This window comes from Pseudophryne corroboree, chromosome 6 (assembly GCF_028390025.1).
Source record: "Pseudophryne corroboree isolate aPseCor3 chromosome 6, aPseCor3.hap2, whole genome shotgun sequence".
NCBI classification, from domain to species: domain Eukaryota; kingdom Metazoa; phylum Chordata; class Amphibia; order Anura; family Myobatrachidae; genus Pseudophryne; species Pseudophryne corroboree.
In genome coordinates this window covers 344,973,967-344,991,041 of record NC_086449.1, presented here as the reverse complement: position 1 = coordinate 344,991,041, position 17,075 = coordinate 344,973,967, and the positions used below count along the sequence as shown (strand labels likewise).

General features: G+C 47.0%; 1 protein-coding gene across 4 annotated transcripts in view; it reads right to left on the bottom strand.

Annotated features, from left to right (window-relative positions):
• Positions 1-17,075, bottom strand: part of TLN2 (talin 2) — a 701,648-nt gene that overhangs the window by 210,857 nt on the left and 473,716 nt on the right. For all 4 annotated transcript variants that reach the window (XM_063926512.1, XM_063926511.1, XM_063926513.1 and 1 more), the window contains exons 23-27: positions 16,769-16,882; positions 15,180-15,293; positions 14,408-14,542; positions 14,190-14,318; positions 13,703-13,805 (exon numbers count right to left, since the gene is read on the bottom strand). In XM_063926512.1, coding sequence (XP_063782582.1) covers positions 13,703-13,805; positions 14,190-14,318; positions 14,408-14,542; positions 15,180-15,293; positions 16,769-16,882 — 595 coding nt within the window. The remainder of the gene's footprint in view (positions 1-13,702; positions 13,806-14,189; positions 14,319-14,407; positions 14,543-15,179; positions 15,294-16,768; positions 16,883-17,075) is intronic.

Here is a 17,075-nt window from a genome sequence, read left to right as displayed (position 1 = left end):
AATATCTGGCGTTCAACCTCCATGGTGTCAAACGTAGCCGCGGTAAGTCTTGATAAGCGAATGGCCCCTGTTGTAGCAGGTCCTCCCGAAGAGGAAGAGGCTTTGGATCTTCCAGCAGTAGACCCAGAAGATCCGCATACCAAGCCCTTCTTGGCCAGTCCGAAGCAATGAGGATTGCCTGAACTCTTGTTCTCCTTATGAGCTTTAAAATCCTTGGAATGAGTGGAAGTGGAGGAAACACGTACACTGACTGGAACACCCACGGAGACACCAGGGCGTCCACCGCCATTGCTTGCCGGTCTCTTGACATGGAACAATACCTCCAAAGCTTCTTGTTGAGGCAGGAGGCCATCATATCTATTTGAGGAACTCCCCAAAGATTTGTCACCTCTGTGAACACCGCTGGATGGAGGCCCCACTCTCCTGGATGGAGATAGTGTCTGCTGAGGAAGTCCACTTCCCAGTTGTCCACTCCCGGGATGAAAATTGCTGACAGCGCCAGCACGTGTTTTTCTGCCCTGAGGATCATTCTTGTTACCTCTGACATTGCAGCTCAGCTCTTCGTTCTGCCCTGTCGGTTTATGTAGGCCACCGTCGTTACATTGTCCGACTGTACTTGAATGGTTCTATCTCGCACAAGATGTGCTGCTTGGAGAAGACCGTTGTACACGGTTCTTAGTTCCCGAATGTTTATTAGAAGACTGGATTCCAGACTTGACCACCTTCCTTGGAAGGTTGCCCCTTGAGTTACTGTGCCCAATCCCCGGAGACTTGCATCCGTGGTTAGAAGGTTCCAGTCCTGAATCCCGAACCTGCGGCCCTCCAGAAGGTGAGGTATTTGCAGCCACCAGAAGAGTGAAATCCTTGCTTTCGGCGACAGACGTATCCTCAGATGCATATGTAGATGAGAACCCGACCACTTATCTAGGAGATCCAGTTGGAATGATCGAGCATGAAATCTTCCGTATTGTAGAGCCTCGGAGGCGGCAACCATCTTCCCCAGAAGGCGAATGCACTGATGAACCGAAACTCGGCTGGCTTCAGGACATCCCAGGCCATTGTTTGTATCACCAACGCTTTCTCCTCTGGTAGAAACACCCTCTGCACTTCAGTGTCGAGGATCATCCCCAGGAAAGACAAACTCCTTGTCGGCTCCAAATGTGACTTTGGAAAGTTCAGGATCCAACCATGTTACCTGAGCAGACGACTTGTGAAAGCAAATGGACTGCAACAACGTCTCCCTGGTCGACGCCTTTATCAGCAGATCGTCCAGATATGGAATTATGTTCACTCCCTGTCTGCGGAGGAGAACCATCATCTCTGCCATCACCTTGGTGAATACCCTCGGTGCCGTGGAGAGACCGAATGGTAGTGCCTGAAACTGATAGTGACTGTCTAACAATGCAAATCTGAGATAAGCCTGGTACACCCAGACGTGGCTGAAACGGCTGAGCCTCAAACCCACCAGTCTGTTCTCCAGTCTGTGTGGTCCACCGTCATGTTGAGGATTTTGAGGAACCAGAAGCAGGCTTCTGGTCCTGGGAACCTGCAGGTGCAGGCTTTTTGGATTTTGCACGCCCACCTCTAAAGAAGGTGGTAGAAGGCTTGGACTTTTTTGTTTTAGCGGTCTGAAAGGACTGCAATGCATATGAAGAAAAGGGTTACTTCGTAGAAGGCGTAGCTGAGGGAAGAAAAGGTGACTTACCCGCGGTTGCCGTGGAAATCCACACATCCAATGCTTCTCCAAATAGAGCCTGACCTGTGTAGGGTAGGTTCTCCACACTTCTCCTGGATTCCGCGTCTGACGACCATTAGCGTAGCCAGAGTCCCCTGCGAGCTGAGACAGACATGGAAGATATCCTTGCATTCAGCGTACCCAGGTCCTTCATGGATTCCACCATGAATCCCGCAGAATCCTGTATGTTACGTAAAAACAGTTCAATGTCACTTCTATCCACTGTATCTAAGTCCTCTAGTAATGTGCCTGACCACTTTACTATAGCTTTTGAGACCAAGGCATAGGCAATAGTAGGCCTTAACGTCACCCCTGAAGCAGTGTATATGGATTTGAGCGTAGTGTCAATCTTACGATCAGCCAGTTTTTTTAACGTGGTAAATCCAGGGACAGGTAAAACCACCTTTTTTGACTGGAGACAGATGCGTCAACTATGGGTGGGTTTTCCCATCTTTTTCTATCCTCCTCAGGGAAGGGAAAAGCAACCAGAACCCTCTTGGGATCTGGAATTTTTACTCCGGGGTTTCCCAGGGATTTTTCAAATAAAGCATTTAATTCTTTAGACGTAGGGAAGGTTAGCGAGGCTTTCTTATTGTCTGTGAAGTAAGCCACCTCAACCTGCTCAGGTGGTGTGTCAGTAATGTTTAACACATCTCTAATGGCCTCAATCATGAGCTGCACCCCCTTAGCCAGGGATGCCGCCCCCCTCATCACATCCCCGTCACCGTCTGCCATGTCAGAGTCGGTATCCGTGTCATCTCGCATAATCTGGGCAAATGCACGTTTCTTCGGGTATATGCTAGGGGGTTTAGAAGGAATAGGAACAGAACCTGACCAAACTGCCATAGAATTCTTTAAAACCTGAGTTTCAGTCTCAGTATGAGCTACCCTAGTAGAGATCTGAGAAATAATTCCCTTAATAGAAGTCAGCCATTCTGGCTCAGTAATAGGAATCTGAGACAATACATTACTTTCCTGGGTACATAGAATGGATTCCTCTGGGGAAGAAACGTCCTCTGCAGCATAAGACACAGAGTCCCTGGACATGGCTATGTGAGAAAACATACACCACACTCACAGGAAAATATCAGACACAGTTTCCCCCCCAAGTACCTTCAGAGAAACACAGAGCTTGGAGCCAGCACACACACAACGCTCAATTAGGTAGTATAACTAACCTGGCGCTGACTGTGTACCTTAATAGACTACACAGTAATACACAGCCTCCCTCCCTTCTACAACCCCCTGGTAGAGCACAGGATAGCTGGAGTCGTGCGGAGGGACAGCACTCCCGGTCAGCGTCTCTGGTGCTTTATCTGCAGGGAGAAAATAGTGATGAACGCTGCTGGGTCCGCTCTGAGCAGAAGCTCCGCCCCCTGGAAAATGCGCCTCTTCCTGCATTTTCAAAAGATTATACGGGCTTGAGGATTTTGCTAGCAGCGTTACCGAGGTCCCTGATAGCCTTGAGTGACCAGTGTAGGGTCTCTGCGCTGGCTCAGGGCGCCCCTCATAGCACCACACTGTGTACCGCTGAGCTCTCTGGAGCGCAGTTAGTACTGTGATCCTACCCTGTTGCCGCCATTCACACTGGCTCCCCGCTTGTCGGGTCGCCGGTGACTCACTCGCCACCGGATTCTTCTGGTTCTGTTAGGGGGTGCCGGCATGCTGCGGGAGTGAGCGGTCGCCTCGGGCGGCTAACGATTATCACCCTCAGGAGCTCAGTGTCCTGTCAGCGGAGATAGTGGCCATTAACCTCTCAGGGTTGGACATTACTCCCCCGTAAGTCCCATGAAGCAGGGAGGCTGTTGCCAGCAGCCTCCCTGTGCATAAACTCTAATGAAAAAAATAAAACTAGAAAAACTCCTATGGAGCTCCCCTAGCTGTGACCAGCTCCTCCGGGCATATTTTCTAAACTGAGTATGGTAGGAGGGGCATAGAGGGAAGAGCCAGCCCACACACTCAAACTCTTAAAGTGCCAATGACTCCTGGTGGACCTGTCTATACCCCATGGTACTAATGTGGACCCCAGCATCCTCTAGGACGTAATAGAAAGAAAGATTGCTACTTTAGATAGGAACCAGTAAATTTTATTATTTCCATGTTATTGAGTTAATGCATGTGTTTAGACTTTGACAAACTAAATATATCCAAAATTATCAAATTCATGAGTGAAAAATAGAATTCATCACCACAGTAAATGCAAACCCCCTCTGACTTTGTATTCTCTCTCCCAACAATCATTACTATATGCTAATGTGTTTATCATGCCAGGGATTCGACTGCTCCTTGCCATAAATGGACACCAGGCTGCACAGTTTTATGATGTGAGAGGAAGCTTTAGCTAATGAAAGTGCCCAATTTCTGCTCAAGTACATGTTTTTCCTTCTCAAACAGTCCATCAACTGAAGCGTATTGCTGCTTGCTATATGAATGTTATCTGGATCTGATTAGTATTTGATGATATCTAATAGAGATATCGGACCTTTGTAACCCAGCTACTTGGCTATAAACCCGTTTACAGATATAAAACTTCTTGTGAAATAGCTTCTTTTGAGCAGATAAGGGGATACACAGTATTTGTTATAAGCTCTACAGCTTTCAGAGTGCACGTTTTTAATCTTGACCTGCCCACTACTCCATGATTTTGCCATCAGTAAAAAGATGTAATTGCAGAAGCTATACACAATGTGAAAGCCAACACACATTGATCAGTTTCAATTTGTTTGCTGACAAAATGTACACAGCTGTAGTTAAACACATATTGGAAGCTTATCAAATGCAGTTGTTAAACCATCCATACAGGGGCATAGACAGAACTTTGTGGGCCCATAGCAACATTTTGAAGGGGCCCCCGTCCCAGTGCTTCTAGAAAGACATCTCTTTTCAGCAAATGTTAATTATATGCCCTATAATAGTGCCCTAGTTCATTTTCTGAAGCATAGTAGCCTTATTTAATGTTATGCCCCATAGTAGTGCCCCAGTTTCTTTTATGAATCATAGTAGTGCTTAAGTTCACCATATGTCACATTTCAGAGCTGCCAGTACACATTATGCCGCACAGTACCCCCAATTCACATTATGACATATAGTGCTCCCCGTTCATATTGTGCCACATTACAGTGCCTCGGTTCATATTATATAACATTAATATGTCTTCCAGTTCCATTTTATACCACACTATAATGAGCAGGTCCAGGGGCATACATAGATATAAAATGTATACAAGTCATGAAACTATGACAGTGAAGCTGGGCCCCTCTCAGCTCTGGGCCCCATAGAAGCTGCACTGCCTGCACCTATGGTAGCTACGCCCTTGCATCCATACATACTTATGGTATTATATAGATCAGGCGTGGGGAACCTTTTTTCTACCAAGGGCCATTTGGATATTTATAAAATCCTTCGGGGGCCATACAAAAATTATCAACTTAAAAATTAGCCTGCCCCCAGTCAGTAGTTATGCCCCTAGTCACTTGTTATGCCCGATTAGATTTGCCCCCAGTCAGTTGTTATGCCCCATTAGATATGCCCACTGTCAGTTGTTTTGGCCCATTAGATATGCCCCGTCAGTTATGCCCCATTAGATATGCCCCGTCAGTTATGCCCCATTAAATATGCCCCCTGTAGTTACGCCCCATTAATATGCCCCCTAGTAGTGCCACACACACACACACACACACACACACACACACACACACACACACACACACACACACACACATTAAAATAAAGAAAAAAAACCCACAATGCTCACCAGCCCTGCTCCTGCTTCCGGACCGCTTCCCTCCCTCTCCTCGAAACTATGGGAGTTGTCATGACGTCTCTCCCATAGTGCCGCACAGCCACACATGTACACTGCCTGAGCCAGAAGCTGGAGGTCAGGAGTGAGCTCCTGCCTCCGGCTGCTGCTGAGGAGCCGGGCGCCCGCTGGTGGTAAAATCTCAGCGGACGCTCGGCATCTCCTCTCGTTTAGGTGAGCCTGGCCGGGCCGGATCAAGTGGCTTTGAGGGCCTTATACGGCCATCGGGCCTGAGGTTCCCCACCCCTGATCTAGATGAAAGCAAAAAGAAACAATTTGCTGCAGAAGAGTTTGGCTTTGAGAACAGTTGTGGATGTAGTGAGCTGTCCCACACACATTTATTCAAAACAGCATGTACACGTAGTTGAAATACCTGTACACAAACTAGATTGTACTCTCTATACACATGCGCACCGCTATAGAGGAACAGTACATCACAGAAATCTACTGATTTCTATACTATGCTATGTAAGCTATCCACATGGACAACAGTAACATAGGGGTAATTAACAGACAGATGCAAGAGGGATCGGTGCTGTGTCTTCAGCAGCAGTGGATCCGAGAAGTTATGCAACTGCTGGAGGTGCTGTCTTTGGAAATGAGACCCCCACCCCAGGCTCCTCAGATCCTCCGCATGCGTCCGATGCATTGTATCAACGAACACCATGCAGACCATTGGACATCTTAGCAACCCTAAGCTTGCTCAGAATGTCCACCGCAACTAAGCTGCTGAGGCCAGTGAATCTACACCACACCTTCAAAACGGCAGCGACAGGCTCCATTTTCGAGAACACTGCGAGGAACACCATAGTGCAACCGAGGCTGCAACACCATCGGAGCATATTTCAGTAGCCGGGACTCAGACGCAGCCCCTCGTACCTGCAATATACTGGGAAACCTACACCAGCAGAGGAACAAACCTGGGCGTTAGCGCCAATAGGAGCGAAGTTGATGGTGACCAAGAAACATTACCGGTAAGTATGACAATAAGGGGTGTATTCAATTAGAGTTGGAAATTGCCGTCTTGTCGGAAAGATGGCAGTTTCCGATAGGAAAAGGTCGGAAAGGGTTCCAACCTACTCAATACGGGCTCAGTTTTTCCGTCAACTCGGGGAACTCGACTTGTCGGGAAGCTGTTGGAAAGCAAATCCGAGAGGTTTTGGCCCCCTTTCCGACAATCTCAATCAGACTTTAAAAAAGTTGGATTGCGATGAGGGAGCTGAGAGGAGGAGACAGGGGAAAGCAGGAACCAGCAGCTGCAGTAGCGGATCAGGAGGATGGAGCAACGTCAGATTGAGATTGTCGGGAACGGCCCAATCCGTTCATTGAACACATCCTGTCGAATCCATTCCGACAAATTCATGTCGGAATGGATCAGACTATAATTGAATATACCCCAATGACTGATATCACAGCCTAATTACTTCAGTGTGCCTATCAGGAACAACTCATTTGAGACCGGCCTTGTAGAGTTAAGAAAGTAGTACACTACATACTACAGAATCGGACAGTGTTCTGTATTTTCAGCATAATATAGACATAAATGCAGTGTGAATATCCATTTATTAAGCGATTAAACAGAGCTTTATAAGACATATAATCTATGTTATGATCGATGTGTATTAAATGTTTGTTTGATTCGGTTTCAAACTGCATCATACTAAGGGGGTAATTCAGATCTGATTGTAGATGTGCTAAAATTTAGCACATCTACGACCATTTACTCTGACATGCGGGGGGACGGCCAGCACAGGGCCAGTCCGCCCTGCATGTCTGTCCCCTCCCCCACGCCCACTCCCTGCAGGGGTGCAAAAGCATTGCACGGCAGCTATGCTTTTGGTCCCGGCGAGTAGCTCCCTGCCTGCACAGCTCCTGTGCACCAGCAGGGGGCTACCCGCCACGTCCCAGGTCGCAGCGGCTGCGTGTGATGTCACGCAGCAGCCGCGGGCCGCCCCTGTAACAGTCCGGACAAAGCTGTGTTGTCCGGACCGCACCCCGCCAACGGCGTTCTATCACGCAGAGGCGATCGCAGCCCAGAGCTCATTAGGCTCCCAGGGTACGCAGGCGCACTCCACAAAGAAATTTAGACTGCCGCTGCAGTCTGAATTACCCCCTAAGTCTAAACACATCAGCAGTTACATACCAAGTATAGGTGTGGAGAAAGCAATAGTGTTTGCATGTGATTAAAAGACAAGCTGTTATTAGTGTGACCTAATAAAATAAGATTTTACTTACCGATAAATCTATTTCTCGTAGTCCGTAGTGGATGCTGGGACTCCGTAAGGACCATGGGGATAGCGGCTCCGCAGGAGACAGGGCACAAGAATAAAAGCTTTAGGATCAGGTGGTGTGCACTGGCTCCTCCCCCTATGACCCTCCTCCAAGCCTCAGTTAGGATACTGTGCCCGGACGAGCGTACATAATCAGGAAGGATATTGAATCCCGGGTAATACTCATACCAGCCACACCAATCACACCGTACAACTTGTGATCTGAACCCAGTTAACAGTATGATAACAACGAGGGAGCCTCTGAATAGATGGCTCACAACAATAATAACCCGATTTAGTTAACAATAACTATGTACAAGTATTGCAGACAATCCGCACTTGGGATGGGCGCCCAGCATCCACTACGGACTACGAGAAATAGATTTATCGGTAAGTAAAATCTTATTTTCTCTGACGTCCTAGTGGATGCTGGGACTCCGTAAGGACCATGGGGATTATACCAAAGCTCCCAAACGGGCGGGAGAGTGCGGATGACTCTGCAGCACCGAATGAGAGAACTCCAGGTCCTCCTCAGCCAGGGTATCAAATTTGTAGAATTTAGCAAACGTGTTTGCCCCTGACCAAGTAGCTGCTCGGCAAAGTTGTAAAGCCGAGACCCCTCGGGCAGCCGCCCAAGATGAGCCCACTTTCCTTGTGGAATGGGCTTTTACAGATTTTGGCTGTGGCAGGCCTGCCACAGAATGTGCAAGCTGAATTGTACTACAAATCCAACGAGCAATAGTCTGCTTAGAAGCAGGAGCACCCAGCTTGTTGGGTGCATACAGGATAAACAGCGAGTCAGACTTTCTGACTCCAGCCGTCCTGGAAACATATATTTTCAGGGCCCTGACAACGTCAAGTAACTTGGAGTCCTCCAAGTCCCTAGTAGCCGCAGGCACCACAATAGGTTGGTTCATGTGAAAAGCAGAAACCACCTTAGGGAGAAATTGAGGACGAGTCCTCAATTCTGCCCTGTCAGAATGAAAAATGAAGTAAGGGCTTTTATATGATAAAGCCGCCAATTCTGACACACGCCTGGCTGAAGCCAGGGCTAACAGCATCGTCACCTTCCATGTGAGATATTTTAAGTCCACAGTGGTGAGTGGTTCAAACCAATGTGACTTAAGGAACCTCAAAACAACATTGAGATCCCAAGGTGCCACTGGAGGCACAAAAGGAGGTTGTATATGCAGTACCCCTTTTACAAATGTCTGAACTTCAGGTACTGAAGCCAGTTCTTTCTGGAAGAAAATCGACAGGGCCGAAATTTGAACCTTAATGGACCCTAATTTTAGGCCCATAGACAGTCCTGTTTGCAGGAAATGGAGGAAACGACCCAGTTGAAATTCCTCTGTAGGGGCCTTCTTGGCCTCACACCACGCAACATATTTTCGCCAAATGCGGTGATAATGTTTTGCGGTTACATCCTTCCTGGCTTTGACCAGGGTAGGGATGACTTCATCTGGAATGCCTTTTTCCTTCAGGATCCGGCGTTCAACCGCCATGCCGTCAAACGCAGCCGCGGTAAGTCTTGGAACAGACAAGGCCCCTGCTGGAGCAGGTCCTTTCTTAGAGGTAGAGGCCACGGGTCTTCCGTGAGCATCTCTTGAAGTTCCGGGTACCAAGTCCTTCTTGGCCAATCCGGAACCACGAGTATCGTTCTTACTCCTCTCCTTCTTATGATTCTCAGTACTTTTGGTATGAGAGGCAGAGGAGGGAACACATACACTGACTGGTACACCCACGGTGTCACCAGAGCGTCCACCGCTATTGCCTGAGGGTCCCTTGACCTGGCGCAATATCTGTCTAGTTTTTTGTTTAGACGTGACGCCATCATGTCCACCTTTGGTTTTTCCCAACGGTTTACAATCAGGTGGAAGACTTCTGGGTGAAGTCCCCACTCTCCCGGGTGAAGGTCGTGTCTGCTGAGGAAGTCTGCTTCCCAGTTGTCCACTCCCGGAATGAACACTGCTGACAGAGCTATCACATGATTTTCCGCCCAGCGAAGAATCCTTGCAGCTTCTGCCATTGCCCTCCTGCTTCTCGTGCCGCCCTGTCTGTTTACGTGGGCGACTGACGTGATGTTGTCCGATTGGATCAATACCGCCTGACCCTGAAGCAGGGGTTTCGCTTGACTTAGGGCATTGTAAATGGCCCTTAGTTCCAGAATGTTTATATGAAGAGATGTTTCCATGCTTGACCACAAGCCCTGGAAATTTTTTCCCTGTGTGACTGCCCCCCAGCCTCTCAGGCTGGCGTCCGTGGTCACCAGGACCCAATCCTGAATGCCAAATCTGCGGCCCTCTAGTAGATGAGCACTCTGCAGCCACCACAGAAGAGACACCCTTGTCCTTGTCGACAGGGTTATCCGCTGATGCATCTGAAGATGCGATCCGGACCATTTGTCCAGTAGATCCCACTGAAACGTTCTTGCATGGAATCTTCCGAATGGAATTGCTTCGTAAGAAGCCACCATTTTTCCCAGGACCCTCGTGCACTGATGCACTGACACCTGGCCTGGTTTTAGGAGGTTCCTGACTAGCTCGGATAACTCCCTGGCCTTCTCCTCCGGGAGAAACACCTTTTTCTGGACTGTGTCCAGAATCATTCCTAGGAACAGTAGACGTGTCGTTGGAATCAACTGCGATTTTGGAATATTTAGGATCCACCCGTGCTGACGTAACACTACCTGAGATAGTGCTACTCCGACTTCTAACTGTTCCCTGGACCTTGCACTTATCAGGAGATCGTCCAAGTAAGGGATAATTAAGATGCCTTTTCTTCGAAGAAGAATCATCATTTCGGCCATTACCTTGGTAAAGACCCGAGGTGCCGTGGACAACCCAAACGGCAGCGTCTGAAACTGATAATGACAGTTTTGTACTACAAACCTGAGGTACCCTTGGTGAGACGGGTAGATTGGGACGTGGAGATAAGCATCCTTGATGTCCAGAGACACCATATAGTCCCCTTCTTCCAGGTTTGCTATCACCGCTCTGAGTGATTCCATCTTGAATTTGAACCTCTTTATGTAAGTGTTCAGGGATTTCAGATTTAAAATTGGTCTCACCGAGCCGTCCGGCTTCGGTACCACAAACAGCGTGGAATAATACCCCTTTCCCTGTTGTAGGAGGGGTACCTTGATTTTCACCTGCTGGGAATACAGCTTGTGAATGGCTTCCAAAACTGCCTCCCTGTCGGAGGGAGACTTTGGTAGAGCAGACTTCAGGAACCGGCGAGGGGGAAACGCCTCGAATTCCAGTTTGTACCCCTGCGATACCACCTGTAGAATCCAGGGGTCCACTTGCGAGTGAGCCCACTGCGCGTTGAAATTCTTGAGACGGGCCCCCACCATGTCTGAGTCTGCTTGTAAAGCCCCAGCGTCATGCTGAAGACTTGGCAGAAGCAGGGGAGAGCTTCTGCTCCTGGGAAGCGGCTGCATGGTGCAGTCTTTTTCCCCTTCCTCTGCCCCGGGGCAGGAAGGAATGGCCTTTAGCTCGCTTGTACTTATGGGAACGAAAGGACTGAGTTTGAAAAGACGGTGTCTTTTTCTGCTGATGTGAAGTGACCTGGGGTAAAAAGGTGGCTTTTCCAGCCGTTGCCGTGGCCACCAGGTCCGATAGACCAGCCCCAAATAACTCCTCCCCTTTATACGGCAATACTTCCATATGTCGTTTGGAATCCGCATCTCCTGACCACTGTCGCGTCCATAACGCTCTTCTGGCAGAAATGGACATAGCACTTACTCTTGATGCCAGGGTGCAAATATCCCTCTGTGCATCACGCATATATAGTAATGCATCCTTCAAATGCTCTATAGTTAACAGTATATTGTCCCTATCCAGGGTATCAATATTTTCAGTCAGGGAATCCGACCACGCGACGCCAGCACTGCACATCCAGGCTGAAGCGATTGCTGGTCGCAGTATAACACCAGTATGTGTGTATATACTTTTAAGAATATTTTCCAGCCTTCTATCTGCTGGTTCTTTGAGGGTGGCCGTATCAGGAGACGGTAACGCTACTTGTTTTGATAAACGTGTGAGCGCCTTATCTACCCTAGGGGGTGTTTCCCAACGTGTCCTAACCTCTAACGGGAAAGGATATAGTGCCAATAATTTTTTAGAAATTAGCAGTTTTTTGTCGGGGGAAACCCACGCTTTATCACACACCTCATTTAACTCATCTGACTCAGGGAAAACTATTGGTAGTTTTTTCACACCCCACATAATACCCTTCTTTGTGGTACTTGTAGTGTCAGAAATGTTCAATGCTTCCTTCATTGCCGTGATCATGTAACGTGTGGCCCTACTGGACATTACGTTTGTCTCCTCACCGTCGACACTAGACTCAGTATCTGTGTCTGGGTCTGTGTCGACCCACTGAGGTAACGGGCGTTTTAGGGCCCCTGACGGTGTCTGAGACGCCTGGACAGGCACTAATTGATTTGCCGGCTGTCTCATGTCATCAACCGTTCTTTGCAAAGTGCTGACATTATCACTTAATTCTTTAAATACGATCATCCAGTCAGGTGTCGACTCCCTAGGAGGTGACATCACTAACCCAGGCAATTGCTCCGCCTCCACATCATTTTCCTCCTCATACATGTCGACACACACGTACCGACACACAGCACACACACTGGAATGCTCTGATAGAGGACAGGACCCCACAAGCCCTTTGGAGAGACAGAGGGAGAGTCTGCCAGCACACACCAAGCGCTATATATATATACAGGGATAACCTTATATAAGTGTTATTCCCTTATAGCTGCTGTATAGTTTTTAGCTGCCAATAGTGCCCCCCCTTCTCTTTTTTACCCTGATTAAGTAGCAAGTCTGCAGGGGAGAGTCAGGGAGCCGTCCTTCCAGCGGAGCTGTGAGGGAAAATGGCGCTTGTGTGCTGAGGAGATAGGCTCCGCCCCTTCACGACGTCCTTATCTCCCGCTTTTTCTGTAAAAAATGGCAGGGGTTAAAATACATCCATATAGCCCAAGAGCTATATGTGATGTATTCTTTAGCCAACCTAAGGTATTATCTGTTATATTGCGTCTCAGGGCGCTCCCCCCCAGCGCCCTGCACCCTCAGTGACCGGAGTGTGAAGTGTGCTGAGAGCAATGGCGCACAGCTGCGGTGCTGTGCGCTACCTTAGTCTGAAGACAGGATCGTCTTCTGCCGCCGATTTCACCGGACCTCTTCGCTCTTCTGGCTCTGTAAGGGGGCCGGCGGCGCGGCTCCGGGACCCATCCAGGCTGAACCTGTGATCGTCCCTCTTGAGCTAATGTCCAGTAGCCTAAGAAACCCGATCCACTCTGCACGCAGGTGAGTCCGTTTCTTCTCCCCTTAGTCCCACGATGCAGTGAGCCTGTTGCCAGCAGGACTCACTGAAAATAAAAAAACCTAAAATATACTTTTATTCTAAGCAGCTCAGGAGAGCCACCTAGCCTGCACCCTTCTCGTTCGGGCACAAAAATCTAACTGAGGCTTGGAGGAGGGTCATAGGGGGAGGAGCCAGTGCACACCACCTGATCCTAAAGCTTTTATTCTTGTGCCCTGTCTCCTGCGGAGCCGCTATCCCCATGGTCCTTACGGAGTCCCAGCATCCACTAGGACGTCAGAGAAATCATATTCCATTTCATACAACCTATTAAGCACTCCCATATATTTCAAATATTCTTTTCAGAAATAAGGGGGAAGATAGGCATTTAAGTGAGAGGGCCTGCAAAGTAGGAGGATAACAGCGCAGCCAATTACCAGCTGCATACCTATTATTTCTGCTTCAAGTGCAGTGGACAGAAAATTAAACACTTTCTACATGAGATGGGACATACAAGCGGCTTAGTGTGCAGGATTACATTGCTAATGCTGGTAAATAAAACAAGACTATGGTAGGTCATACCTGTATAATGTTCATTCCCCTGAGCGGCACATGTCAGCAGCTGAGCCATAGATGAGCCAACGGTCTTAGATGTGCTGCCGAGGTCTTGGGCGCACTTCTCCAGCTGTACAGCCACAAAATGTAAGGTACACATAAGAAAATCTCTTATTGATGCAACAGTACTAAGACAAAACCTCAATTACCCTATGTATGAATATATGGGAAACCAATTTAGACAAAAAGAAAGTCTCATTTAACCCTGTTTTCCCTCCCTTGCCCTATGCGCCCACAGAGCGAACTGATCCTACCTTCTTCTTGTTATAGTACTTAGACAAAAGCCTGTTAGAAATTAAATCATGACCTACCCACACAGTTTTATTTAACAACATGACCTTTTGCACACAGATGCTTTACCTGAAAATGAAACCCTAGATAATAACTTATTGCCAATACTCTGTTAGGCCCAATATAATTTAGGACAGTCGATTTGTGGTGGGTTTATTATTACCGTCTCTCCTGGAAGTGGTTTCAATTGCCTGTCTGAAGCAGCCATTTTTGCATCCTGCAACTCGTTCTTTAGGGTTTGGACAGCATTCAGGGCTGAATCAATTTCCATAGGTCCACAAGCCTCATGGGCCTAAACAGTTACAAAAAGAAAAAAACAATCTTCACAATTCAGATCACACTTTTAGTGATACACAAGACTGATGACAAACCAATGCTCACCTTCTGTGTAGCCGTCCGCAGCTCAGCCAAACTGGTCGCAAGGTTCTTGGCACACTGACCTAACTGCATGGCAGCTGCCTGATCAGTTACGGTGGGCACAGCGGCCTTGGCAAAAGATACCATCTTGCTTCCAGGCTATAAAAAAAGTAAGTCGTACTGAAAAACATACATACATAAGATCTATCTATCTATCTATCTATCTATCTATCTATCTATCTATCTATCACAAGGAAAGCACCTCACCAGACTTGTAATGAGTTGCAAGTACATTTTTTAGCAATCCTCACATCAGCGGCATGAATACGGTCTATATATATATATATATATGACATAGTGATCCCTGAAGAGTGCACCAATACCAGAAAGCCTCTGTCACAGCATACTATGCCCCCCACCCCCCAAATAAAAAAAACACAAATGAAACAAAAGAAAAACTCAAGAACTAGGATCAGTTACAGCCCATCACATCAACTGATTGAGAGAGATCCACTGAACCCACAAACACCTCAGATATATGGAGGTACCACAATGCATATTTTATGCATAGATGGCATGCAGCCTATACATTATGCAGACCATAGCCATGTGAATGGAACAAGCAATTCAGTAAGAAATAGTGGTAAAAACAGCAAGAAGTGGGACACAGCATATGTGAGTGACTGGCATCAAGTGTTACTAGTAAAACATGGACCACAAAACACCAGTTGTCTTCCAGTGCAAGCAGCTTCACATTGTAAGTAGGAAAAAGGCCATCCTGGAGAGTCTCTCTCACCTGTAGGAAGTTCTGGCTGGAGACAATAAGAGCTAGCTGTGCACTCAGATCTTCTGTCTGTGCCTGGCTGCCCCGCACACCCTGTACCAGGTGAGGAATATGATCAGCCACAACCTGCAGAAACAAAGCTTAATGAGCAAACTTAACAGTGCACAAATATACATTTCATTCATGTGGACATTGCACACAATTATTGGTCCCTAGGCAATATTTTAATAATTGTGAAAAAATTATCCATTACATAGATAACCTTTCCAGCAGTAAGTGATCAGTCAACACAACTGCTGTACTTTAAATGTATTACCAAGGACTGTTACAGTACAGTAAACTAAACTAAATCACTTCTAGGTTCATGGACAACTAACAATACAATTTTGTAATGTCACACTCTTATTCTTGGGCAACTGTATCTCATTTTCTGCTAACATACATGGACCTGTGGGTCAGCATGGCAGCACCTGAGGTGCCCAAAGACTGCACCGGACCATGAGAGTAATGCACAGCAGAGGTTCCCAAACGCGGTCCTCAAGGCACCCCAATAGTCCAGGTTTTAATTATATCCATGCTTGGCCACAGGTGACTTAACTGGTACCTTAATCAATTTGATTTAACCACCTGCGCTGAGCCATGGATATCTTTAAACCTGGACCATATTCACCTACTTTGGTTTTCTCCTTTCTAGAAGAAGCCCAGAGAGGATATGCAGGTGGGCGGCGACAGGGGGTGGGGCCTGGCTAGTCGAGTCATTAAGCCCATCACCCTTGGAGGGAAAAGACCACTTCACTAAGAAGTAGGCGGGATGCGGGAGGGCTGCCCACTCTTCCGGAGCTGTGGAGGACAACCCAAAATCGAGGAGAGTAGGTACGTATGACCTGGACCAGTAGTGTGTGTTGAAGATTGCGTTTGGGAACCACTGATAGAGCGTGAGCCTTCTTTATGAAGTACAGAATATGCATGATTTTTAATGAGTTAAAGCATGCATTTACATGGGTATTCCCAGTATTGAGGGAGGGGGCACAGTCTTTTCGTCCATCAAAAGATTATGAATTATCTTACTTAACTTACTTTAGGTGATCAGGAGATTGTGTCGGATACATATACATATGAGATGCAATTACATTTTCTATTTGCAATTCTGTAGTAAAGGACATTTCTAGACTTCACTTCAATATAACAATAAAAATCAAGCACTATATACAGTATTTTATTTAACATTTTTGTACATAACAAATAGACTACACTATATAGCGTATACAGTATTTCTGCTAAACTTAAAGCTCTTTTTTTTTTTTTAAATAGAAAAATGTGTTTTTCCAGACATTCACATTCCAAAAGGAACAGTTTTAATCCTATAAATATTTGAGTAAACATTTTAGCATGCTGCCTACTCCTGTGTTCACAGTGCATGTCAGCACTAGTGTACCACAGACGCGAGCTCTGGATTTGCTTGCAAAGAACTGTCAATGTAAACAATGAGCGCACAAGGCTCTTAGGGCTGAGACACACAACTGCACAAAGAACCCATGTGTACATTTGTGATGCTGAACTAGCATCTTGGAAATACAGTATCATCCTGCACCTCTAGTTACCTTACAGCTCTGAACCAGTTGCTGATGAGCCGACATATTCTTGTTGGAGACAGAAGCATTCTGTGAGGCAGCTATGGTCTGTGTAGCAGCTGCAGCAGCCTGTTTTGCAGCAGCCTATGAAAGTAGAGAATAGATTGGGTAAAACAAAGACTGTGCAAGTAAAGCAATCACAGAAGAAATTAAAACAAAAGAACAAAAAAATTGATTGAGTACAGTATATTACTTCTGGTAATGGTTTTAAGAAGGGATTAAGGGTGGAATTCAATTGCCTGCAGTAATTTACTGCATGCTAACTGATCCCCCGGGA